This window comes from Betta splendens, chromosome 8 (genome assembly GCF_900634795.4).
Source record: "Betta splendens chromosome 8, fBetSpl5.4, whole genome shotgun sequence".
NCBI classification, from domain to species: domain Eukaryota; kingdom Metazoa; phylum Chordata; class Actinopteri; order Anabantiformes; family Osphronemidae; genus Betta; species Betta splendens.
In genome coordinates, this window is record NC_040888.2 from 6,630,955 (window position 1) to 6,654,959 (window position 24,005).

The window sequence follows — 24,005 nt, forward strand, 5'->3', positions numbered from 1 at the left end:
AGGGACTCAGCATTAGTTCAATGTTTGAACTCATCTTCAAACCACACTTGAAACATTATATGTTTTGTTAATTGTGGTTTCAATGCATAGAAGTGAGGATAATAGTGACCTTGATGAGAAGCTGTATATACATCAATCCGGCGGGGGGCTGGGATGTGGGATCATTGAGTCCGTGAGAATAATGAGAATCCTAGTGAAGACTGATGCGGCTCCTCGCATCCTATCCGCCGGTACCACGGCTCCTGGTTCCTCCCTCTCTCCTCCGCTCTTTGGTTGCCATGGCGATGACGTCAAGTTGCACCACCGCTTCAGCCCAGTAGACGGTCGGCGAGGCGGCGCGATAAGTCCCGGACGCTCGTCTGCAGGAGTCACCGTCGTCACCGCCAGTCGTCGCCGCTCGGATTCCCGTCTCCTCCTCGGTCGCCCTCGCACCCACTCGATCCAAAATGCGCGAAATTGTGCATTTGCAAGCCGGCCAGTGCGGAAACCAGATCGGAGCCAAGGTACGTGCGATGCTGGACGCTGCGGGTCGCACGTCGACGGCGGAGAGAAGCCCTTTAATCCAGATGAAGACGTCTTTAATAAGTGATATTATGTAATTCATAAAAAAAACTGAATGACTAGTTGTAGTAGTGTAGTAACCTTACGGTGGGAGAGCCGCGTCCCCTCCCCCTCTACCTCCCCCTTCATGACCTATTTTTACTTTTTATTCTTTTCACGGCAATTTGCTGGTAAACGTTTTAGTTGGACAGTATTCGCTTCATCGACATGTTGTAGCTTTCATCATTTGAACCAGTTACAGTTCTAGCACGTGTTCCTCTTTTTATTGTTTATCATGAGATATTATCAGTCTGCGGCTCAGATCCAAGCCTGTAGCAGCTTGATGTCGACGGTTTCCTCATAATAATGTATAGAATGATTCTCCACCTCCCGCTGTCCTCAGTTCTGGGAGGTGATCAGCGACGAGCACGGCATCGATCCCACGGGCACCTACCACGGAGACAGCGACCTGCAGCTGGACAGGATCAGCGTCTACTACAATGAGGCCACAGGTGGGACACAGATCCATGTGAAGGAACCCTGAATCCTTTAATTTACTCAGCCAGACTCTGATTTGTATACCCGTCCTTGTTTTGCATCAGGCTTGAATCCACTCGGACTGACTTTGAACCTCATCTGTTTTTAGGTGGGAAGTACGTGCCCAGAGCCATCCTGGTGGATCTGGAGCCCGGTACCATGGACTCAGTCCGGTCTGGTCCCTTTGGGCAGATTTTCAGACCTGACAACTTCGTCTTTGGTGAGATTTGGTCAATTAAAAGTCTCTGCATTTACCTATTGAGTCACTCCCCTTGTCTTACATCAGCTCTATAAACTGCAATAATGCCATCGCCTACAGGCCAGAGTGGCGCCGGGAACAACTGGGCCAAGGGCCACTACACCGAGGGCGCCGAGCTGGTGGACTCCGTCCTGGACGTGGTGCGAAAGGAGGCGGAGAGCTGCGACTGCCTGCAGGGCTTCCAGCTCACCCACTCCCTGGGCGGCGGCACCGGCTCCGGCATGGGCACGCTGCTCATCAGCAAGATCCGCGAGGAGTACCCGGACCGCATCATGAACACCTTCAGCGTGGTGCCGTCCCCCAAGGTGTCCGACACGGTGGTGGAGCCCTACAACGCCACGCTGTCCGTCCACCAGCTGGTGGAGAACACCGACGAGACCTACTGCATCGACAACGAGGCCCTGTACGACATCTGCTTCCGCACCCTCAAACTTACGACGCCCACGTACGGCGACCTCAACCACCTGGTGTCGGCCACCATGAGCGGCGTCACCACCTGCCTGCGCTTCCCCGGCCAGCTCAACGCCGACCTGCGCAAGCTAGCCGTCAACATGGTGCCCTTCCCCCGCCTGCACTTCTTCATGCCGGGCTTCGCGCCGCTCACCAGCCGCGGCAGCCAGCAGTACCGCGCCCTGTCCGTGCCCGAGCTCACGCAGCAGATGTTCGACGCCAAGAACATGATGGCGGCCTGTGACCCGCGCCACGGCCGCTACCTCACCGTGGCCGCCGTGTTCCGCGGCCGCATGTCCATGAAGGAGGTGGACGAGCAGATGCTCAACGTGCAGAACAAGAACAGCAGCTACTTCGTGGAGTGGATCCCCAACAACGTGAAGACGGCCGTGTGCGACATCCCGCCGCGCGGCCTCAAGATGGCCGCCACCTTCATCGGCAACAGCACGGCCATCCAGGAGCTGTTCAAGCGCATCTCGGAGCAGTTCACCGCCATGTTCCGCCGCAAGGCCTTCCTGCACTGGTACACGGGCGAGGGCATGGACGAGATGGAGTTCACGGAGGCCGAGAGCAACATGAACGACCTGGTGTCCGAGTACCAGCAGTACCAGGACGCCACGGCCGAGGAGGGCGAGTTCGAGGAGGAGGGGGAGGAGGAAGGGGCCTAAAGGCTCAGCCAGACCTCGTCCCACCTCCCCTCGGAGCCCCCTGCGTCACGGGTTGAGCGGCCGACACTTTCACGTCTAGATCAGATCTCTGCTGCTAGACCTCGTGTTTACTGCTACTAGTGCTGTTTTTCGTCCTGTCGTTGCCTCGCCCAAATTCAAAAGCAGGCGATTGTAACTGTGAAGTCTTGAAACTGGAGGATTATTAAAGTCTGATTAAAAAGCCACTTTGACTGTGTCTGAGTTAGTGATTCAACCGATGTGTAACCTGGTCCCTCATCACAACAAAATTATAATACAAACAAAACTATTGAAATGTGGCTACAGTGAGCGTCTGGAATGTCACCTGAGCTTCACCTCTGTGTGACACACACTCATATCAGAGGGTATTTAGCACAGGAAGCCACAGATGTGGCGTAACCCCCCAACACACACACACACACACACACACACACACACACACACACACACACACACACACACACACACACACACACACACACACACACACACCACCACCACCACATGGAATTTTAATTTCAGTCAGCTCAAAAGTCGCAATCAGGAAACAGAATGTGCCGTGATGCAGACGCGACGCACTACGACAGCAGCTATTTATCTGCATGAAACCCGCTCCCGCTGATAAGACGACACGGAGGTGAGCGCTCTTTCTCCCTGAATACTGAGGCTTCGCCCCGTGCTCTGCCTACACAGTGAGTAATATTAACCCAGAGGTGCTGCTGCCTACTTCTAGTCCACACTGCATTGAGCCGTGTAATTAGGTCAGTGATGCCCGTCAGATCCAACAAACATATGAGCATACAGAAATAGACTGTGATGGTGTCACACTGTGTATTGGTGTATGTTTTTGTTGTATTTCTATATTCATCCAGATTCATTAATTAAAATCATTTTATTTTATTTATTATGCATAAGACTTGGATGGTTTTGCCGTATAGTGTGGATTCTGTGAGGGATTGAACGTTGCACACTGTGCTATCTACTGCATGTTATCACAAAGTGACAGAAAATATATAGTTATAGAGGTTTTACAGTTTTGCCAAAAGCTACTCAGGCTTCAGTTTGTTTCTGGTGCCGTCCATGAAGGCATAGAGAAACTGTGCTTCCCTTTTTTATTATAATTAAAACATAAAACTACCTCATTCTGACTTTGAACGAGTGTCATATACAGTGAATATTTCCAAACCTTGACAGTTAGAGCCTACGTGGTCTACAGTTTGGTATTTATTTGACAAAAGCATAAATAACTAAGACCTTGTAAATCGTGCTTAATGCTGATGCAGACATTTTAGAAGAAGGCAACTTTAAAAAGGAATATGATTGTCAATAACAGCTTGATTTTTCTCAATAGAATTTCCCATATTTACAGAAGCCTTTAGAAATATATATTAGGCTAAACACAATTTTATATTCATTGGATTCTCAGTAGCAAAGAAAATGAGAGACTGAAGTGAGTTATGTGTGTAGCGTAAACATTCAATTAAAGTGAAGGAAGAAGAAGATCTAAAACTAAAATCCATAGTCGTGATGAAATACTGTGGCTCCTGTCCTGTGCAGACGAAATGTTCAAAACCTCCTTGAAATGTTCAGTCGTCCTTAAACTCCATTGGAAGACACGTGCGTGTGCTCGTCCTCTTTGTGCTTGTTTCAATGAGGCAGCGAAGCTTTCCTCTGAGTGCTCAGCTGCAGAGACCTGCTCACGTCTGCGCCCGTCTGCGCCCGTCTGCGCCCGTCTGCGCCGGCTCTCAGATGAGTCGCTCCTCCTTCGGCAGCTTCAGCGCGTCCGGCGCCGCCGCCGCAGTGCCGGCGCCGGACTGCTCCTCGGCGCTGGGCCTGTACGTCCCCTCCGTTTGCCTCTTCTTCTTCACCACGCAAAACAGCCACGCCAGAACGGCCAGGACGATGGCCAGGACGCCGAGCGTGACCGTGGGGGCCACGATAGCCGCGATGTTCGGCCCCTGCGGCTGCAAGGGAAACCACACAGCCGTTATTTGGTGATAACGTTTACGCCACAATGGATTAGAATGGGGTTTTACTCACTGTGGTGGTGGAGGTGTCAGTCGCCATAGTGGTATTTCCTATGAACAAAGCAGAAACATAATGTCATAATGCAGATTATTTTAGCAACTAGGAGAAACAGGATGGTTATGTGCTGAAAGAATCACACATAAGCCACAAACTGAGGATGTTTTAATCCAGTGGAGAGTGACAAGAAACCAAAACTGATGTAATAACCACGAACCTTGGTTTGTTTGCAACACAAGGCAGCTCTGAGCGCTATTTTTAAACCCCAGTGATTCATTTACACCAAATTCAGGTTAGTTCAGTGCAGTAGTAGGATTATTTTCTATTAAAAGAACGACTCTGCTTTCAGCACTTTCAAGGTCACAGGCACTAAATGCAGATGTCACACGGAGCTCCCACACACACACACACACACACACACACACACACACACACACACACACACACACACACACACACTGCGTCCACGATCGACCACGTGAGTCCTCGGTGTCGTCGCGAAACTACAAAGTAGCTACTTGAGCATAAGACTGTGTGTGTGTGTGTGTGTGTGTGTGTGTGTGTGTGTGTGTGTGTGTGTGTGTGTGTGTAGCTCAGGAATGTGGCCATACACTCGGCCGAGTTCAACAGCACGTCGACCTGAAATACGGAACAACTCTAATTTGTTACTGGCTCGTTTGTTCCTGCCACAAAGCTGCAATAATAAAAAAAAAGCGTCATAATAAAAACAATCTTTCTTCAGGAGCGCCAGCAGACGCTCGTGGTGTCGAGTATTCAGAGTCAATCATTCACCAAAGTAAACGGCAAACTTTGGAAGGACAAAAGTGCAACTTGATAAAAAGCAGAGGGCGACCACGCTCCCAAGGGAAATCTCAACATTTAGTTAAAACGTTTCTCCTGCGAATAATTACTGACACTAACCTACCGCTGGATTGTTATTATCCAGTGTCCTCACCACACGCTGACGAGTCTGAGCATGTTTTATTTCATTCACCGTGTAGGTGCGGTTACAGGCCCGGGTTATTCATGTGGGAGTATTGAGGATGGGCGACTGGTTATCCTGACTCACCCCACGCTGGGCTGCTACTCAGTACCAGCAGCAGAACACTCCCCGCCGCGGCTCCGGGAGCGGCCGGCACGCGCGCGCGCGCTGCCATTGCTCCGCGCGACCAGCAGGGCCGAGTCGGGGCGGACTGGGGCTCCTGGGGCGTCAGCTCTGCTCCATTTCATTGGGTCCTGCGGCCACTGCGCGGACTCCTCGGCCCCTGGAACAGCTGAGGAGACCTCATTGTCAGTCAAGACGCACTGTATGTTCTGGAAGATCCTCTAATCTGAGGTTTAGTCAAACACTGAGTCACGCATTGAGCCTGACGTTGAATCACCGGCAAATCTGCTCCCACCACAGGAAAATAATAGGCTATTAATGATTTAGAAAACTAAATATACTTCACCCCCGTCGCGTCTACAATAACGGAAGGAACATTTAAAAAGACAGCACAGGTGCGTCTTAAGCATTAAAAGCTTACCATAACCTGGATCCGGCTGCTTTCAGGTGATCGAAGCAAATCGGGAAATATCGAGCAGGTTGATTTCCTCACGAACGAACCATGTCGCTTCCGCCTCACCTTGTGAACAAACGCAGCCGCAACAAGTGGTTTAGTCCAGAGACGGCGACAGGTAACATGACTGTCCGTGCGTTTCAAACACTTCGGCCTGGATTCGTAAGTATCCGACTACATCTGCGACTGCGGTTTTATGGAAAGCAGTTTTTTTTCACCGTCTACTCCTCGACTCGCCTTTGGTCACATGGTTCAGTTTCATGTTACATTACCTGAGAGCAGTTATCTACCTGCAGCAGAGCGGACAGATCCTCCTTTGTACAAAGTCGGGAAAAAAAAGTAAAAGACAAAGTACAAAGAAAAACGCAGTTTAGTGTAGCAGAACGGACCCGATGTCTTTTAGTACCAGCTCCAAAAAAATAACAGTCCCAAAAGACTTGTACAGAAAAAAATCACCTGCCACCTTGCGCTTGTTTAGTTTCTGATAGTGAATTTATAGAGGAGCACTTGTCCCAGGTTGCTCTCACATGCTCAGACTTCTATTCTGCACTCACTGCCCCTCTCACCTAGCAACCTGGCCGATGGTGCCCACATAAAATAGCGCCTCCACCAGGTTTCATAGTTTCCAGCAATGTGAATGAATATGAACATTCCTGGGATATTTGAAGGATGAATTCGGCGGCCAGCTGGTTCAGTGGACTCTAATCCTCGCCTAATCTCCTCTTCACAGCTCCAAGGGGCAAAGAACTTCCTCGGGCCTGATCTGGTGGTCGGATAGTTTTTAATCTGGGCAGTTTGTAAAAGCGCTGTCCCATGCCAAAATATTAATCAAAATATTTTCCATAAATTTGTGGTTGGTTTATTGCATTCCTAACTTAAATGCGTGCCAGCACTAGACGTTTATAGGGTTGTTGTTTATGTCTTGTCAAGTGAAATTCCTTTTGGTTTCAAAACACCAGACAAGTATGTGAATTAATTATTAAATATCTATGTCATTTTATGTTCATCCCAATAGGAACAGAAGCATTTTCAGGCAACTAGCGATGGGATCACGCGTTAATGGTTACCGTAATTACAGTGGCCAAGTTGATCAAAGCAATACTCCTGTACCCCTGTTGTTAGCGCATGCCCCCTGCAGCTCACCACTAGGTGGCGGTAGAGGCTCTTTGCCCTCCAGCGACGCGCGCAGTTCTTCTTCCACGCATTTGCCGCTTGCCGTAGACGCGGGGGATCTTGGGTAGGAAGGTCAGAGCGGCGGGAGAACGGTAGAGATTTCTTCAAATTTAGTGAAAGCCGCTTATTCCGAGCCCAAGTAAGTGGTGTATAATGAGCTGCTCCAATAAGAGCTAACTAGGGTAAAAGCCAAATGTTTAGTATATAACACTGTTCATCCTGATACGTGCTTGTGTTTTCGTGGGTTGCTGTTTTTGATGCATTCCCGGGAAAACGTTTGAACGTTCGTTTGTGGTTCGCCCCCTTTTAGCGCTCCAGCAACAATGGCGAAGGTGCAGGTGTTGAATGTCGCTGTCCTAGATAACCCGAGCCCCTTTGGAAACCCGTTTCAGTTTGAGATCACCTTTGAGTGTATGGAGGACCTCCCCGAAGGTAGGATCCGTGGGGAAACAAGCAGCGAACCTGTTGCCTGTTCATTTTGTGCAAGATTGCTAACAGCTAACCCAGAATTAGCTACGCTAGCTAACTTGAGTCAAAAAGTCGTTATGATGTGTGACAAGCAACCTTAATTCGGGACGTTACACGGCTAGAAGGACTTAAAACTGTTAATCTCTGATCAGATGGTTTATTAAAGCGTGCAGACAATGTACTAATTGCCATTTAAAAAAAACATATGTATATAACTGATGGACAGAGTGAGCTGCACTGTCTTATTAAATGCCTTTTATAATAGTCATACAGGCCTTTGGGAATAAAGCTGCTTGGCATTGACTAATACTATGTTAGTATTTTCAAACATCTTTCCCAGCAATTGATACGTTTTATTGCGTTATGACATTAATACAGGTACTTTACGTGGACTCAACTGTTCATTGAGTTTGTGTGCTGACTCTACGTTTTTTGGTTATTAGATCTGGAATGGAAGATCATCTATGTTGGCTCAGCAGAGAGTGAAGAGTATGACCAAGTTCTTGACTCTGTTCTGGTTGGACCAGTACCTGCTGGTAGACACATGTTTGTGTTTCAGGTTTGTTTGAAATGAGTACACACATTATATTTTCTTAGCTGTACAGTATGTATTGTAGTATATTTCAATACATATTTACTGCTGTTCTTATTATATATTTTTGCTTATATTTTTTTCACAGGCTGATGCCCCAAACACTGGATTGATTCCTGAGAGTGATGCAGTTGGAGTAACTGTAGTGCTCATTACCTGCACGTATCGTGGCCAGGAGTTCATTCGCATTGGTTACTATGTGAACAATGAATACACAGACCCAGAGCTTCGTGAAAATCCCCCAAATAAGCCAGATTACACACAGGTCAGGATAATGGTTCTGCTTTCTATTATGACACCGTGACTAATGCTCATTTCTCTGGTTTAAACTAATACAAAATATCAAAAGGTTATTAAAAATATACATTGCATTGCAAATTAATAACAAGTTTAATTGCAAAATATGTAATGCTCTAATAGACTTATTATTTAAACAATATAAAATAGTAAAAACCTAGGCAGTCATTGAGCAGCATGGAGCTCAAATATTTTACTAAATAATTTAGCTTTATTCAAGAATTACTAATAATCCTCTGCCGTTCTCCTAATTATGTAACTACAGAGTACAAATCTTACCAAACTGTAAGCAGCAATGTGTGTTCAGATGGTAGCTTTAGTGTTAGGCTGGTGTGAGTTTTACTATAATGACAGACATTTTGTTCATGTGTCACATTTCTAAGATGCCTGACATTTTACTTTACTTATAAACTAAATACTGGGATGTGCAGTTTAATGTTAATAATTTAATGTTGTTAATATTAATAGTAATGCTAGAACAATTACCATTTAAACGTTTTATTACCAGTTCTGATCTGTGGACTGATGGTGCTAATATACACTTAAAGAAAATAACTGGGAAAAAAATAAAGTAGACATATGTAAATATGTTAGCATATAATGTCATTGTTTTAATGTATGTTGTGATCCTTTGCTGCAATTTATTGTTACCCTTGTTAGTATACATGTTTACCTGTCTGAGTAACAAATCAGAAAAAATGCTAAATAAACTTGCCAACTTATTTACTTACAAGAAATTGAAATAATTCTATTAGCTAAGCTGTAATGGCACTGTGTAAAGGTGTCTTACTTTATTGCTTATCAAAATATTCTTTGTTTTTGTTTTCAGCTTCAGAGAAATATTCTGGCATCAAACCCACGTGTTACCAGATTTCATATAAACTGGGAAGGCTGTGCAGAGCGAATGGAAGATTCTGAAAACGTGGATCCAACACCAAACTCCATGCTCCCCCCATCCTGTATTCCAGGCAAAGCCCCACCATTGGGGATACTGCCAGATAACTCGATGGACTGCCTATAGAGGTGACCTGAAAGACAACGTGAAGTGATTACTTAGAGCAAGAGACCATATTTGAAGGATGCGTGTGGACATTCTATTGGATATACAGACAATTTTTGCCTTACAGCTGACTTTATATTCCACAAAGCTTGTCAAAAATGACCTCTCCCCCCCGATCTTCGGATCAGTGTTTGTTTAAAGGAAGATCATGAACATCCCAAAAGAATAATTGTCACACATATCTGGGGACTTTCTTCGACATGGCTCTAAATGCAGTAATGAAGCTGTTTAACTCATGGAGGGAAGAACAGTAACTCTAAAGTAATGCAGCTGGCCTAAAATAGAGCTGAAAGCTGTGGTGTGATTTACCTTCTTACCTTTTGCTGGTGTAAAACAGATATGTAAGCATTTAAGACGATAAGGATTTCAGCACTGAAGCAATAGACAAATAACTTGCAATATATTGCTTTACAGGAATTTGATAAATCTGACATTATTTGTGTTCAAATTCCTTTTGCACTTAAACCATTTCCCACTGATATTGTGGAGTTTGTGGAGGAGGTTTTTACAGCTTCAGTCACTTACTACATTTTTTCTGTTTGCTATTTTAAGTTCCAAATAAAATAACATTGTATTTGTGTATAAATGTTTTTGTCATGGGAAAGCCCATGTTCATTGTAGTTACAGCAGTATTAACGTTTTACTCCAAAAGGGGGTAATGCATCTGTTAGAGATGTTTATACATACGTCCGTGTTACGTCCATAACAAACGGCTTCATTGTTGTATAAGGATAAACACAACAGCGTGGCATTTCTGTAACAGCGAGGTATGAGTATCCCCTTACATTTTCACATTTGACTAAAAATAGACTGTGTTAACGTCACATCCAATCACAAATGGGTCGGGTAAAGGGGGTGGCAAGGCAGCTCAAATAGCTTTCGATGAACTACTGTCCTACAAGCATGATGAGCTAATTCCTACGTTAGATTAGCCTCCTGTATTGCCGATAGTTTAATTTATATATGTAACAGCCCTTTCTAACCCAAAGAAAAGACAATAGTTACAGATTGGGCGTATTGGCTGCTACCACCCAGAAGGCGGGACAAAGCGTCTTGACAGACGAATCACATCAATGTAATGATTGGATGTATGCGTGTGTATCCAATGAGGGCTGAAATTGCGACATCTGTCAAGAAAGCGTCTGTAGCCAATCAGGCCCTGCGAGAGGCGGGACCCGGTGGATGGATGACTGGAGTTTCCCTTGCGGTCTGAAGATTAATGAAAGGGTCTGTTGATCTTAGGAATCGGCTATCAGACGGTCAGTCACAAGAAACGACGGGATTAGAAATTGATTGGGATACATAACTTTGAGAAATCCCGCAGCAGAAAAAGGACTAATCTGGACACCACTTTTGTTAACCAGGTCTTACCAGAAAAGGCCTGCCTGAGATAACACCTGGTTAACAGCTAGTTCAGGCCAGGATACGACTGCGAGGGACGCTAACAGCTAACGCTAGCCTTCTTGCTAGACAAACGGAAACCTGCTTTCGACGGTTTGGTTAATGTTCCGGATTGGACGTTGGACAAATAAAGACATCTAGAAATAGCGTGACATCTTATGTTACCTGCTCTTGCCTGTGAATCGGGGAGCTAACGCGACCAAGCATTTACCTGCAGTCGCTGCTAGTGTTAGCTCCTGTGCTAGCCTAGCCATCCTGAGTCGTCAGTGCTTACTGCAGATTTGAATATTGTCGTTTGGCTGGAGTTTACCGAAGTCGCTGCGGAAAAGTATTGCAGCACGCATAATTGCACTCTTCGGTCAATAATGGTAGCTGGTAGCTAGTAGCTAGCTGTCAGCTTCATTGAGCGCGTTAGCGGTGTAGCATCACCCAGTGACTTGTAAAAGAAAACTCGGTCCGAACCCAGGGACTCCACCTTAAGCCTGCCACCATGGGCAACACGCCCACCGCGAAGAAGGGCAATGAGATGGAGAGTGGTGAGTACCCTTTACCCGTAATTGCAGCAGCTAACTGTACCCTCTGTACTTGTTCTATGCTGTAATCATTTCCTGTTTCCCACGATGGTAGCAAAATAAAAAGACACAACCTAACACATGTCTAATGCATCAAGCCCCAGAGAGTGACACCGTTTATAACGCACAGAATGTTATAAATGATGGTCAACGTGATGTTAAACCCATTTAAAGGTATCCTTGGTATTAACTGCCACACGTGAATTTGGGCCAGGCTATTTTACTGATTTCAGCTCATCTGAACACTAGATGTTTCTTTTTATCTTCAGTGATTCTGTGGGAAAGCTCGTGATCAAAAGCCTCAGGTTGTGTTCAGAGGTTTTAGTGAGAATGGTGGCAACTGGTTTTATACAACTGTCAGAGGTTTCTTTGTTCCTCCCCTCACACAACTCTGAAAGTCTGCAAAACAGTATAAATGTAAATCCTCTGCAAATGGATTTGTCCTAATAAATGCAATGAATGAAAGCGTGTTAATGTAAACCATGTGTTAAATTCTTATGTTTTGTGGACTAAGCACTGACTCTCACAAAGCGTTGGCTAATGAGTGTTGGTTATCAGAGAAAGTAAAAAGCCACCAGGATGGGGTCATATGATGATGAGGGTGATTCCCTCCAGCCACAAACTTGGAGTTGCGAGGTCTGTTGAACATCATGTGATGAGCAGCATTTGGAAAAAGGGCACTTGTATGTGTCACTAGGTGTGTTTGTGTATTTAAGTTTATGACCAGGAATTGTAGGCATGTGAATGTTAAGCAGTGAAATAGGAACTTGTGATTGTTTTGCTTAATAGAATAATCTCATCCATGTAGTGATCGAAAGTATCACTGTCCGTAGAGCAGCACACCGTTGATATTTTCACCCATGGCAGTGTAAATAGCACTCAACTGTGCAAAGTCTGAACAGGTATCTGCAAAATAAGTGTCAGCTACTTGTTGCTGGTAGAGGGTTGGTGTCAAGAATGGCCTCCAGGCCCTCTGTACTGTTAACCCATCACTAAACTCAGCGGTGGAAGGGCCCAGGAAGTACAGGTGTTGCAGCATAGAGGTTTGTTTATGCTAAAATTCAGGGATAGACAGGAGTTAGTGACTGATATGAGGGAATGCTGATGAGTGTTAGTTGACATGCCATGCTTCACATCCTATCAGCCTGATTGCTGTAGGCACACCCTGACCCCAGAGACCAGTGCAGACGAGACGCCCCGAGCCCAAACTAAGGAGAGTAGATTTCCACGGAGCAGCTAAATACAAGACCAAGGACATGCCGCTGCCTTGTGTGTGTGGAAAGATTAAGAGCTGGTTCAGTGGCATGGTTTCGGTTTCCTCAGAACTTTCCAGATTGGAGATGAGCGTTGAGCCACTGCGCTTATATACCAAGCTAATTTCGGGCCCACAGGAAAGAGCAGGGTGGACAGACGCTGAACTGCAGCAGGAAATGAAGGAGCAAGGAAAGTCCAGCCCATGCTCAACACAGCCTGGACTGCCTTGTAAACCAAGAGAGCGCAGAGTTTGAGGTTGTTGCCTTCAAGAAGGTTTATCACACATTTTGGACTTTTCACTTTCTGACCATCCAGACAGTTGAGGCTAACCTGAGCTGGCTCCCCCAGCCTTGTATGATGTCTGTTATTCACAGGCTGGCTGGAAGGCTGTTTCACCGAACTGGGCCGTGTTTAGGGGACACAAACAGTGGAGAAAGGAGACAGGAGCAACCACAAGAGGAGCTAGAGGCTTGCTGCAGGAGTGAGTTTCCATTCTGGAGCTACTAGTAGCATGGGGTAGGGGTGGAGCTGTGTTCATGCAGTGTCCCTGTAGTCAACAAGTCAAAGGCTGAACTCAAGCTCATACACTGAACACAAGATTCTATTATTTGGTACTAAATAATGTTGTGGACTAGTGCAAAGTTTGTTGGTTTAGATTCATTGGCACTAGGTAAAATTTGTATCTATGTATGAGAGCATATGTTTGAATAGAAAATGAAGGTTAGGGCTGCTGTAGGTGACAGTCATTTTTAAAGTTTGATCGCTTTGACTTTGCTTTTGTACTTTACACACACTATCTGACTTAGTCTGGGAGCATTATGGTATTAAAGTGTCTGAATTTGTCCATACAATGTAATGAGGTGACATACTGTCAAAGTGCAACTATAAATATCTGTGTGGTTCATGTCCTGCTTTTACTCTGCTTGCAGCTGGCTTGTATAACAAGGGCAGGTTTATGTCGAGATCGCTCATCACTACGCTTTCCAGTTAAAGGGGCTTTGTTATAAGACTCTGATTAGCAGCAGACCCTAATGTTGAAATGCCAGCCACCTCGCATAGGCTTACAGCACTGGCAAGCTGACAAGCTATCATTCTTCTGGAGAACAATCCTGAAATAGAAAAACAAGCAAAGGAAGCTAAAAGAATGGAGGTCACATGTTGGAAAGTACTGCGTAGTTTGTTGTTTTAGACAAAATGTAAAATGTCTATTAGCATAAATTGTGAGAGTGAATGTGAATTTTATGTTTGTGCTGAACTTGTGTAGAAAAACAAGCAAAACTGGTCAAGTTCATACAGACAGAAACTGAACAAACACCTGCAGAAAGATGCTGTAGTAGCCAAACACTAACGGAGTACACGTCAGGCCAGATGTAGAAGCAGAAGATGACATGCACTTAATACTACATTTGCTGTTTTGTATCTCTTTTTATAAAATATACCTTTTTATATTTAAAAGGAGTGATGACTATCCATATTTAAATCTTAGGTTTAGTGGCTAATGTGGCTCTAAATTTATTTATTATCTATTTAGCAACAACTGCTTGATTTAAGTGGGTACATGTTGCCAGTCTTTGATGTCTTTATTATTTCAAATAGAAATATATTATAACTAACTTAACGTATTTGTTTTTCAACTTGTGCAAACACCTTTTTAGTGTATATTCAGCTGAATATACCCTCTTGGCTGTTTCTGTACAGTTTTGGGCTAGATGTTGTCTGATTGAGGCCTCCTGGAGACTGGGACCCGTTTTGGCGCGTTTGGTGGTTTAATGTCGGTCAGCTCGCCCCAATATAACCCTTCTGTGCCTGCGTCAGAGTGGCCCAGTGGAGGCCCAGGGGAGATGTAGGATTGATTTTTGGAGGATCGATTCAGCGCTGGCACTACAGACTACCGGCTGCATTTGGGCTGGGAGAAAAAGTTTGATTGTGGTTTGTGCGTTCCTGTTGTGCTGGTGTCTCCTGAGAGCTACATTTTATGTTTTTGAAAACGGTTTCATCGTAGATGTGACATCTGATCACTTGTGCTAATTAGGGGAGCCTTTAGTTGCATCTACATGCTACATCTCAAGGGTCTTCACTTAGGCCTAGTTTTCCATAAGACTTTCTCTCTGGGCTGGATAAATATACTAGCCAGCGCAGGATGCCCCTCCCTCTTGTGATTATGTCCCGGTTCAGATCAATATATAGCCTGTGTGTATGTTTGGCATGAGAGAGTACGGCAGCGAGCGTACAGAATAAATATTGATACAAACCAAGCAAGGGTCCAATTGATCTTTGTGAGTGGAATGGTAGCAGTACTGCTCTCTCTGCAATGTTTGCTGCACATTGGATGTGGTTGCATCTTTCTGAACCTGTTTACCAGCGCAGTGGAAGCCTCCAGGATAGACGGAAGACAACACTCTGGCAAAGGCGCCCAACTGTTGTGTGAGTGGATGAGTGGGGCTGCCGACCAGAGCGCAAGGGACAGGTCATGAGTCAGTGCTTGTGAGGAAGAGGCCCGGGAACATCTTGGGAGACCTTTCAGGACCGATGAGCGACAGGAAGAGCTCCAGAAAGCATGCACGGAAAGGGGAGTCATCTTCACGCTCAAGTGAATCAGGGTCGCGCTCGGCGAATGCTGCGGCACCAGAGGTACCAATAGTCATCCCGGATGGTAAGGAATTTTGGGGTTACTGGAGCGCCAGCGTGTTGAGTTTTATAACCTGATATTCCAGTTAGCCGTCATAGCGGGCAAGTTTTCTAAATCTAACAGAGAAGAGACTGAAAGATCAGGAGAGATCCTCCGACAGCTGTCAATTTAGCGTCTCGTCCCCCCCCCCGGTGTTTCCTCGAGCAGCTCCACATTATGACAGGAATAGCTGCATTTGTGCTTAGTTCATTGGAAGAGGGAGTTGAGAAATTTTCACGGGAAATGTTTGCTCCCCAGTGACCGCTCTACTTCCATAGCACTCGGTGAGAGCAACAGTGCTCTTGACATGTTTATGCAAACTTTGGTCTTTGCTTTTCTTGCTGGCTTTATCCCATCCTATTGTTGCAGCTGCCGGTCTTGCGAGAATTTGCAGGAAATAACAGTAGCTCGAGGAGGATTAACGGTTCTTTCGTTTTGAGTAAATGCTCACAGGAGATGCACGAATGTTTTCATAGTTGCTGCTTTCTTATATTCATAAATATTAGACCAAAAAGCCCTAAACTGTATATTGATATCATGAAGTTGACAAATAATTAGTGTTCACTTTCACTATTGACCACTGACTGGCTTTATTTAAACTGTGCCCCAGGCTGTTGATTGCATCGATTATTCACACAGAGACATTCCAACATATCTACAAAGGCTTAACATGGTTTGTGTTGTTTAAATCTTTTTTTGCTCTATTAAAGCTCCAGTTTTGGTCCAGTCCCTTGTATGGTATTTGCTTTAGCGCCAAAATGACTTGAAAATCAAGCAAATATTCAGAATTTCCACATTTGGCTCTTGTTTTAAGTTAGCAGGACACCGTCCCTCCCTGGTTGAAACTAGCACTCAGAGTAAGTAGGAATGAGGAAGGACAGGTTATCTATATGTTCCCACAAAGCTCAGTGATTAGCCTCATATTATTATTAATAATAATAATAATAAAATAATAATAATAATAATAATATTAAGGGCAAGAAAAATGAACTTCTACTATGTTTGGTTGTATTTGCATGTTTTTGCATTAATTTTAAGCCTCATGTAACATAGAGAAACTTTCATCCTGACAGTCAAACTCTAATTGCACTTTTCTCATATATAAAAGCTTATATTTTTCCTAAAATTACCCGCTCAGTTCCCAGACCAAGCTGTACGTATGAGCATTGGTGGATGTAGTTTGAATCGGTTTTAATCTTATCGATCTCTGGCTGAAGGTGTTCTTGCGTAATTCCAGTATTTTACTGCCCTCACCTCCTCGTAACCAACAACTTTGCATTTTTACACTACGAGGTGAAGTCATCCAGCGTTTATCTCTTGCTGAACACAGCTTAACTGTTCCTGCCTAAAAGGTTCCATTTAGCAGGAAGTAGAACCTTTGTACTTGCAGCCGCATTTCCACGTAACTTGCAACTCCTGGTGCGATGTCTGGCAAACAGCCTTGTCTTTTCCACACTCCCATAAAGCTGTGATTTGTAAGCCTTCCACACAACCACACTAGTTTTTACTATCTTTTATAATATTTTTTTTTAGCTGTTAAGCTGAAGCTTGCACTCACAGGTGTATCCATTTAAACTAAGATTTTACACCTTAGCTGTTTTGTGATGATCTCGTTATATGGGATGAAGTTAATGTAGTAACATTAAATAGCAAAAAATATTATTTGTTGGATATACTGTTTTTTTTTTTTAATTGATTGGATAGAGCGTTTTTGTCACAATACAATGTTCTGTCATAAAAATACAAATATTTTAGTCCTCTCTGGTTCTTGGTGGTTACAATGAGGTGCTCCCTTTCCATCATTTTAGGACTTGGTGTGTTTTGAAACAGGCGAACACTCACAGATGCATATGCGCTTTGTCTTTATTTACAGTGAAGGAGTTTCTTGCCAAAGCCAAAGAAGATTTTCTGAAGAAATGGGAGAATCCATCACAGGTGAGAAATTTAGTATATTTGTTTTATTTTATAATTATGCCTGCAAATGTTATGTTGGTGCGCTAGGGTACCTCAGTGTGGTAATGCAATTTAATAATGACTCTTTATCTGCTAGAGGAAGGCATGAACAATGACTTTGTTTGTTTTAGAGGGTAGTTGCACCCTCTGCTGGGCTGATATGAAATATGTTTCATTTTCTTGGTTTCACCTCTGTTACACTAAAACAAAATAACATGTCCAAGTTCCATTAAGTTGTAATTAATGACATGATGGTCCATTTGTAATGCAGATCTAATTAAGAGAAGCATATGAACTGATGTAGCGTGTTTTCCTGTCTATTATGTGTAGTTTTCTTCTTTCTGACCTCCTCTTGTTCCCCTCAGCAAACTGCGGCATTGGATCATTTTGAGCGTTTGAAGACCTTAGGCACTGGTTCTTTTGGTCGAGTCATGCTGGTTAAACACAAAGAGACGGGCCAACATTTTGCCATGAAAATACTTGACAAACAGAAGGTACTGTATCCAAAGAAATGAATGTTTGAAAAATGAACACGCTTAAATACATACAAAGCACAGACATTATGCGTGCGTGGTTTTCGTTTTTATTGTTGCTCTAAAAGAATTGTGTATAAATAAAGAAAATCAGAAACAATTTCCAGGGATATTTAAACATTCTCTCTCACCCCAAGTACCTGGGACAATTAAACATTAATCTACTTATCTAACACAGTTATCCTACATCAATAATCATAATTATGAGGTCCAGCCTTTGAATATATGCAGAAGTGTTTTTTTATCTATACATGTTTTGACATTCTGTGCTTGACCCCTCCAAGGTAGTGAAGCTGAAGCAGATAGAGCACACACTGAATGAGAAACGTATCCTGCAAGCTGTCAGTTTTCCCTTCCTGGTGCGACTGGAGCACTCGTTTAAGGTATGCACTGAAAAGTTTACCTATTTTGGTTGTTGGTCGTTGGCCTATGTTTTGCACGTCAAATTTAAAACTGCGTACATTTCTCTGCAGGACTACAGTAATCTGTACATGATAATGGAGTATGTACCTGGAGGTGAAATGTTCTCTCACTTGAGGAGAATTGGTCGATTCAGGTAAGTGAACTTTCAGTTATCTCAGTCTGAGTGTTTATGTCCACTGCTAATATAACTGTACTTGTTCTCCTGTGCAGTGAGCCTCATGCCCGCTTTTACGCAGCCCAGATTGTACTGACTTTTGAATACCTTCACTCACTGGATCTCATCTACCGGGACCTGAAGCCAGAGAACCTGCTCATCGACCAGCAAGGTTACATACAGGCAAGGATCTCAAGTTTGTTTTCTAAGCCATCAGCAGCAGTTGTTGTTTACTTGTTGTCTGGGTTTTTGTCATTCATAACTAGTACTCAGAGCTGCACATTCTCCCTCACAGGTAACAGATTTTGGATTTGCAAAACGGGTGAAAGGGCGAACTTGGACTCTTTGCGGGACCCCAGAGTACCTGGCTCCAGAGATCATCCTCAGTAAAGTAAATATTTCCTTCAGCTCATCATTATTAGTGATTTTACTCAGTTTGCAGTTTGTTAGCTCTCACTGTTCTATATAGAGATACATCTGACCAGTTAGTATTCTTTTGTCTTTTTCAGGGTTACAATAAGGCAGTAGACTGGTGGGCTCTGGGAGTGCTGATATATGAGATGGCTGCTGGTTACCCCCCATTCTTTGCAGACCAGCCAATACAGATTTATGAGAAGATTGTATCAGGGAAGGTGAGTTTTGGAGAACACGATCTAAATAATCCTTTTTCATTTGAGTAGTTTGGTTGTCCGGGTCCAATGCAGTGCATGATTCACAGTACCTCATCTGAGGCGTGGTTGTTTACAGGCTATATTATATAGCAAACTAAAATTATTTATGAAATCACACTCTAGTGAGGTGTCTTGGCTGACCCTCAGTTTCCAACTCCTGTGCCCCTGGACATATGGTCCTCATTTGACATTATGTTAGGCTTCGTTATGAAAATGCATAAAATAGTTTATCGATAACGTGAATAAAAATCTAATTTATAACATTTGTGTATCTAGTTTTGCAGAGACCTAATCACTTGTAGGATACAGCATAACCTAGTGGCTTCACAGCACGTGTGTATTCAAATAATAGCATTTGATTAGATATATAATGTGTAACATTGACTTTGGTGCTTGGTCATAATAAGTGAGAAGCATTAAGAACTACAAACCAAATATATTGACAAAATTATTTATTCCTCTCAAGGGTTTAAAGAAACAAGCAGACTTGTCACAACCAGTAAAATCTCTTCATAGTTTCGGTAGTGGGCACTACGTCATTTACATCCGTATCACTTCAAGTTTGCACTAACCTACAGCTGTGTTGCAATTTAGCTTGAGGTGCAATGTGGTCTGCTTAAACACGCACTCACACAGCTCTTGTGTTTCACAGGTTCGCTTTCCCTCCCACTTCAGCTCGGACCTGAAGGATTTGTTGAGAAATTTGCTGCAGGTGGACCTGACCAAGCGCTTCGGCAACCTCAGGAATGGAGTCAATGATATAAAAGGCCACAAGTGGTTTGCCACTACTGATTGGATCGCCATCTACCAGAGGAAGGCAAGAGTTGGCTGCAGTACATTAGTCACACATGCCTCCTTAATCTTGCTTTCAAACATCTTCATATAATGTTGGGGACCTAGTAAAATTATAGCATCACTGCTACACACACTTACTGGCTGCTTTTGTAATTGCAGCCAAAAATGTTGGATTTTAAAATAGCCATGTATTTAATTCTGACATCATAGTGGCTGATTAGATTATGATGCTAATGTTTTGGGCACTGCCTTTTATTTAAATATCGTAACTAACATTGTTAGTGAGTGTAATTCAGTAAGTCAGACATGGAATGCAGCATTTCCTTTTATTTATATTACAACATGAATTCAGATGTAACGGCACATCAGTGTAAAATCTAAATCGATGACGTTTGAATAGTTTTCAATTGAAAAAATTATAATAACTCATCGAAGCACACAGAGGGATCTCCCTAACACAACAGTGATGTAACGTTTGAAAACAAGATCACAGTTGGTGCTGAGTGATAAAAGACATTCAGACATGATTTGATTCTTATGTATCTTCCAGGTGGAAGCTCCTTTCATTCCTAAGTGCAAAGGCCCTGGTGACACAAGCAACTTTGACGACTACGAGGAAGAGGAAATCAGAGTCTCCATCACAGAGAAATGTGCAAAGGAGTTTGCTGAATTCTAGATTCCAACCACGAGTAGCAGCAAGAGAGAAAGAGATGTAAAAAGCAAAGGGGGTCAGAAGACAGGAAGCTCTAGGATGGACAGCTAACTTGCTTATATGTAATGATGACAATGTAAAATCCCCCCAGTGGAAAGGTAGGCAAAGTCAAGAAAGATCCAACAGAACCAGCAGTGTTGCCTTTTCTGATTGTTTCTCAACTGTTACTTATTCATTTTATTAATCCCTTTGTGTTTGTGGCTGAGGCTTGAGAAGAACAGTCTTAGATCACAACTAGATCTATCTGATGGAGTAATGACAGGCTTTCAGTCTTCTGCAGGTTGAGGAATTCATTTTGTGTCGAGGTACTGAATAAGCCTGGCTTTGGTTTGTTTTGTTTGGCCCACACAAGATTGTCAGAATGGTCGTCTTGTCACACTGGTACCCCGTCCACCTCTCCATTCTGAATCTCTCCAAGCAATACCAAGTCCAAAAGACGTGCCTATCATATTGCCAACTTGTTGGAAAACAGTTTCAAAAGCACTGGTGCACAGCTTTGGCTATGGTGGCGTTGGCCCTGGAGCCTGTTTGGTTAAAAGCTTGAGAACTGTCTGCAGCTGCTTTCGTCTGCTCGACGTGGCATGGGTTATTGGGTAGACGATGCTGAGACAGCGGCGTCCTCTCTGGTCAAAATAAACATGATTAATCACAGTAAACCTCATCTAGGTCTTACTCCTTTGGGGACCTGTAAGAAATGGTAAACATGAGATCTGCATTTAAAACTGTCTTTCTCTTAGCTGAAATTAATAGAGCATTTAAAAAAAATCCTACTGGTGATCATTTTGTCCTTTTTATGTCGATCTCTGTGCTTGTGTGTTATTTAGTGCTCAAGGGTGGGTTAAAAAGCTGTGATTTAGCAGCAGCTAATGTTGTAGTCACACTCCTGACTATTGTTTATTTAATTCATAGTACATTTATACATGTATATTAATATATAAATATCTATCTATATATATAGATATATATGATAGAGAATATAAAATATCCATATTTTACACCATTGTCTCATAGCTGTGAAACTAAATAAGAGTTCATAAACAACATAAATTCTGCCAAAATTGCAAATCGAGACTATTGCAAGGTTTTCTGTATGTAACTATGACGGTGGTGGATTTTAATACGCAAAAAAAGTAGCAAAACGTTTCAATAAAATGTGCATGTTATTTTTGTACAATACTGTATCGCTTTTAAAGAGAGGTGGCCGAGCGTTTTTGCTTCATTTGTGCTGAGGTACTCTAGATTGTGGATAACATACTTCACTATTAAAACGGACTCTCAGCCCGCTCTGTTTTGAAAGATGGAGCAAGACCCAGATAAATGTGTCAAAGTACTTCTGGGCTTCGTTAATTAATGAATAACAGTTTGCAGATACTTGTCACTGAACTTGTGCTTCTGACATGGATACCCCCCCCACCCCCACCCCCACCCCCTGTATATACCTTCCATGCAAGTCATTTGCATAGGTTTGCAGGCCAAGCAGATTTCTGGCACTGTGAATTGGAATGTTTTTGTTTCTGTTTTCCAGCATTCTATGTAACTAATTAAACGTAGGAAGCTGTCCCCCTTTCGCCAAGTTTATTTCTGTGGATGCAAGACAATCTCAGACCAAATGTTACTGCTGATTTGGTTGTTTTGGTTGTACGACGGGCTATTCCCTTCCGCTCGCGTCCCCGCATCCTCCATAAGGCCCTATAGGTGCTAGACTCACTGAGAAACTTCTGTAAATTGTTTGTGCATCAGTCTATTTGTCGTAAAGTCTTGTAACATGATACTTTTGAGAATGTTTGACTCCCGATGATTTTAGTAAGCTTGAGTAAATATTTTTGCAGCCTCAGTGTATTCAAAATCAAATGCAGAATACTTTTTTTTGAATGTCTGGAGAGGTCGTCTTCTCATGGAGAGGTGTCAGTGCCGTTTAGAAACATGTGTATATATATATATATTTTGTTTATAGTACATGTTTCTCTGGTGAGTTTGGCTTGTCGCACATCTAGCAAAGCAAACCCAACAGCAAGACACGCTCCAAACCTGAGACGTGCTGGAGAAAAAAACCATTGTTCTCGCAACAGCCTCATCACCATCGAACCTTTGAATTGTCAGAGCATCACAGTGAATAATGCAGTGGATCACCAACAAGCCTGTCCAGTCTTTTGCAAATAGTGAAGCACATGCCACACCCTTCCAGATCTTCTGTTTAATTGGTTTGTGCAGATGCTCTGAAGGGAGCATCCACAAAGCTTTCTTTGTTCCCTATAAAAAGAAATCTCATCAACTGTTTAATTCTTTCTATCAGCTAAACACTATCAGCTCATCGTGAGTTTCTCCTCCTCTGTTTGCTGTTAGTTTTCTTCAGGTTTCCACAAACTCTTTACTGAAACATAACACTTTTTACATCTGAGATGTTTTGCGCTCATATTTTCTAATTGTATTTTCAAAAAAATTAAAAAGCAAAAACAGAATTATCTTTTCCTGATGACCTGGGTACAGTGATTGTGTAGTCTATTGTACCTTTTGGGAGACGATGCTCTATATCCTTGCCTTTGACAGTCTTAACTATCTTACCCTCTGGAGAACTTGACAGATTCCCTTACAACACAATGAGTATGTTAAAATCTATACATACAGTAATATTTTGCAAAATGTATCATTCCAATAAAGTTTTACTTGTTAAGACTAATATGTGTGTTTTTATCAATGCTCATTTCCTGAGTCAGTTAAATTTGTGGGTTAACTTCAAAGAAATATTTGTTATTTGCAGGTCCAGGCAGCACCTGAATAGATCGGAGAATATTCACGAAAAGGGGTGACAAACGCTGCATTTCTGGTGTCCTGTTTATTTATCGTTGTACTAAACTCCCACCAGATGCTATTAATGAAGCTTCTTTTTTAGTTTTGCACATACTATATCTTATGTTAGATATAACAAATCTACAGTGGGGAGACTTCATTGCTGTTTAACTGTCTGTCTGTAAGAAAAATACCCCAAATAATATCGGTCAGAGAATAGAGCCCACTCGACTTTTCAGTTGCTGTTTTTAGGTAGGACAAATACCAATTTGCACCATAAAGTTAGGATTGACACCTCACTCCTGAAGAATGATAGTGGTGCTGTGCTATGAGCATGTAAATAATGGCAATACACCTGAGTTGTGATGTTATTAAGGCCATATTATCTGTTCTAAATCAGCCTGTGTAAAAAAACTACACTGTCCATTTGAAAAAA

At 43.2% G+C, this 24,005-nt stretch overlaps 4 protein-coding genes across 10 annotated transcripts; 3 read left to right on the forward strand and 1 right to left on the reverse strand.

The window, feature by feature from the left end:
- Window positions 1–196: 196 nt before the first annotated feature.
- tubb4bl (tubulin, beta 4B class IVb-like) lies at window positions 197–2,678 on the forward strand. The gene is made up of 4 exons (XM_029159433.2): window positions 197–503; window positions 944–1,052; window positions 1,187–1,297; window positions 1,397–2,678. The coding sequence occupies exons 1-4, from the start codon at window positions 447–449 to the stop codon at window positions 2,452–2,454; spliced, it is 1,335 nt and encodes a 444-aa protein (XP_029015266.1). The 5' UTR covers window positions 197–446; the 3' UTR covers window positions 2,455–2,678.
- A 671-nt stretch (window positions 2,679–3,349) lies between these two features.
- crb3a (crumbs homolog 3a) lies at window positions 3,350–6,618 on the reverse strand. Of its 3 annotated transcripts, none has more exons than XM_029160126.3 (5): window positions 6,347–6,618; window positions 6,024–6,122; window positions 5,567–5,771; window positions 4,513–4,550; window positions 3,350–4,436 (listed from the first exon to the last, which is right to left on the reverse strand). In XM_029160126.3, exons 3-5 carry the CDS (start codon window positions 5,652–5,654, stop codon window positions 4,218–4,220), a joined length of 345 nt encoding a protein of 114 aa, XP_029015959.1. In that variant the 5' UTR covers window positions 5,655–5,771; window positions 6,024–6,122; window positions 6,347–6,618; the 3' UTR covers window positions 3,350–4,217. The 3 variants fall into 3 exon arrangements, with proteins under 3 accessions (XP_029015959.1, XP_029015958.1, XP_029015957.1); XM_029160125.3 differs by having other exon boundaries at window positions 6,329–6,618; XM_029160124.3 differs by lacking the exon at window positions 6,347–6,618 and having other exon boundaries at window positions 6,024–6,305.
- Window positions 6,619–7,209: 591 nt separating this feature from the next.
- Window positions 7,210–10,232, forward strand: asf1ba (anti-silencing function 1Ba histone chaperone). Its single transcript, XM_029160122.2, has 5 exons — window positions 7,210–7,368; window positions 7,540–7,661; window positions 8,141–8,256; window positions 8,378–8,554; window positions 9,416–10,232. The coding sequence occupies exons 2-5, from the start codon at window positions 7,553–7,555 to the stop codon at window positions 9,605–9,607; spliced, it is 594 nt and encodes a 197-aa protein (XP_029015955.1). The 5' UTR covers window positions 7,210–7,368; window positions 7,540–7,552; the 3' UTR covers window positions 9,608–10,232.
- Window positions 10,233–10,766: 534 nt separating this feature from the next.
- On the forward strand, window positions 10,767–23,459 carry prkacaa (protein kinase, cAMP-dependent, catalytic, alpha, genome duplicate a). 5 transcript variants are annotated; one of them, XM_029160105.3, is made up of 11 exons: window positions 10,767–10,905; window positions 11,011–11,583; window positions 17,415–17,476; window positions 17,860–17,988; window positions 18,312–18,410; window positions 18,501–18,583; window positions 18,661–18,787; window positions 18,900–18,995; window positions 19,114–19,236; window positions 19,928–20,092; window positions 20,621–23,459. In XM_029160105.3, exons 2-11 carry the CDS (start codon window positions 11,538–11,540, stop codon window positions 20,744–20,746), a joined length of 1,056 nt encoding a protein of 351 aa, XP_029015938.1. In that variant the 5' UTR covers window positions 10,767–10,905; window positions 11,011–11,537; the 3' UTR covers window positions 20,747–23,459. The 5 variants fall into 5 exon arrangements, with proteins under 5 accessions (XP_029015938.1, XP_029015939.1, XP_029015937.1 ...); XM_029160106.3 differs by adding an exon at window positions 13,248–13,354 and having other exon boundaries at window positions 10,798–11,583; XM_029160104.3 differs by having other exon boundaries at window positions 10,799–11,583.
- Window positions 23,460–24,005: the final 546 nt, after the last annotated feature.

Coding starts and splice junctions, on each gene's coding strand:
- tubb4bl (XM_029159433.2), top strand. CDS start 447: ATGCGCGAAATTGTGCATTTGCAAGCCGGCCAGTGCGGAAACCAGATC. Junction 504..943: donor GAAACCAGATCGGAGCCAAG/GTACGTGCGATG, acceptor CGCTGTCCTCAG/TTCTGGGAGGTGATCAGCGA. Junction 1,053..1,186: donor CTACTACAATGAGGCCACAG/GTGGGACACAGA, acceptor ATCTGTTTTTAG/GTGGGAAGTACGTGCCCAGA.
- crb3a (XM_029160126.3), bottom strand. CDS start 5,654: ATGGCAGCGCGCGCGCGCGTGCCGGCCGCTCCCGGAGCCGCGGCGGGG. Junction 4,551..5,566: donor GAGTAGCAGCCCAGCGTGGG/GTGAGTCAGGAT, acceptor CTTTGTTCATAG/GAAATACCACTATGGCGACT. Junction 4,437..4,512: donor CTGACACCTCCACCACCACA/GTGAGTAAAACC, acceptor TTTCCCTTGCAG/CCGCAGGGGCCGAACATCGC.
- asf1ba (XM_029160122.2), top strand. CDS start 7,553: ATGGCGAAGGTGCAGGTGTTGAATGTCGCTGTCCTAGATAACCCGAGC. Junction 7,662..8,140: donor TATGGAGGACCTCCCCGAAG/GTAGGATCCGTG, acceptor TTTGGTTATTAG/ATCTGGAATGGAAGATCATC. Junction 8,555..9,415: donor ATAAGCCAGATTACACACAG/GTCAGGATAATG, acceptor TTTTGTTTTCAG/CTTCAGAGAAATATTCTGGC.
- prkacaa (XM_029160101.3), top strand. CDS start 13,228: ATGATGTCTGTTATTCACAGGCTGGCTGGAAGGCTGTTTCACCGAACT. Junction 18,411..18,500: donor GACTGGAGCACTCGTTTAAG/GTATGCACTGAA, acceptor ATTTCTCTGCAG/GACTACAGTAATCTGTACAT. Junction 19,237..19,927: donor AGAAGATTGTATCAGGGAAG/GTGAGTTTTGGA, acceptor TGTGTTTCACAG/GTTCGCTTTCCCTCCCACTT.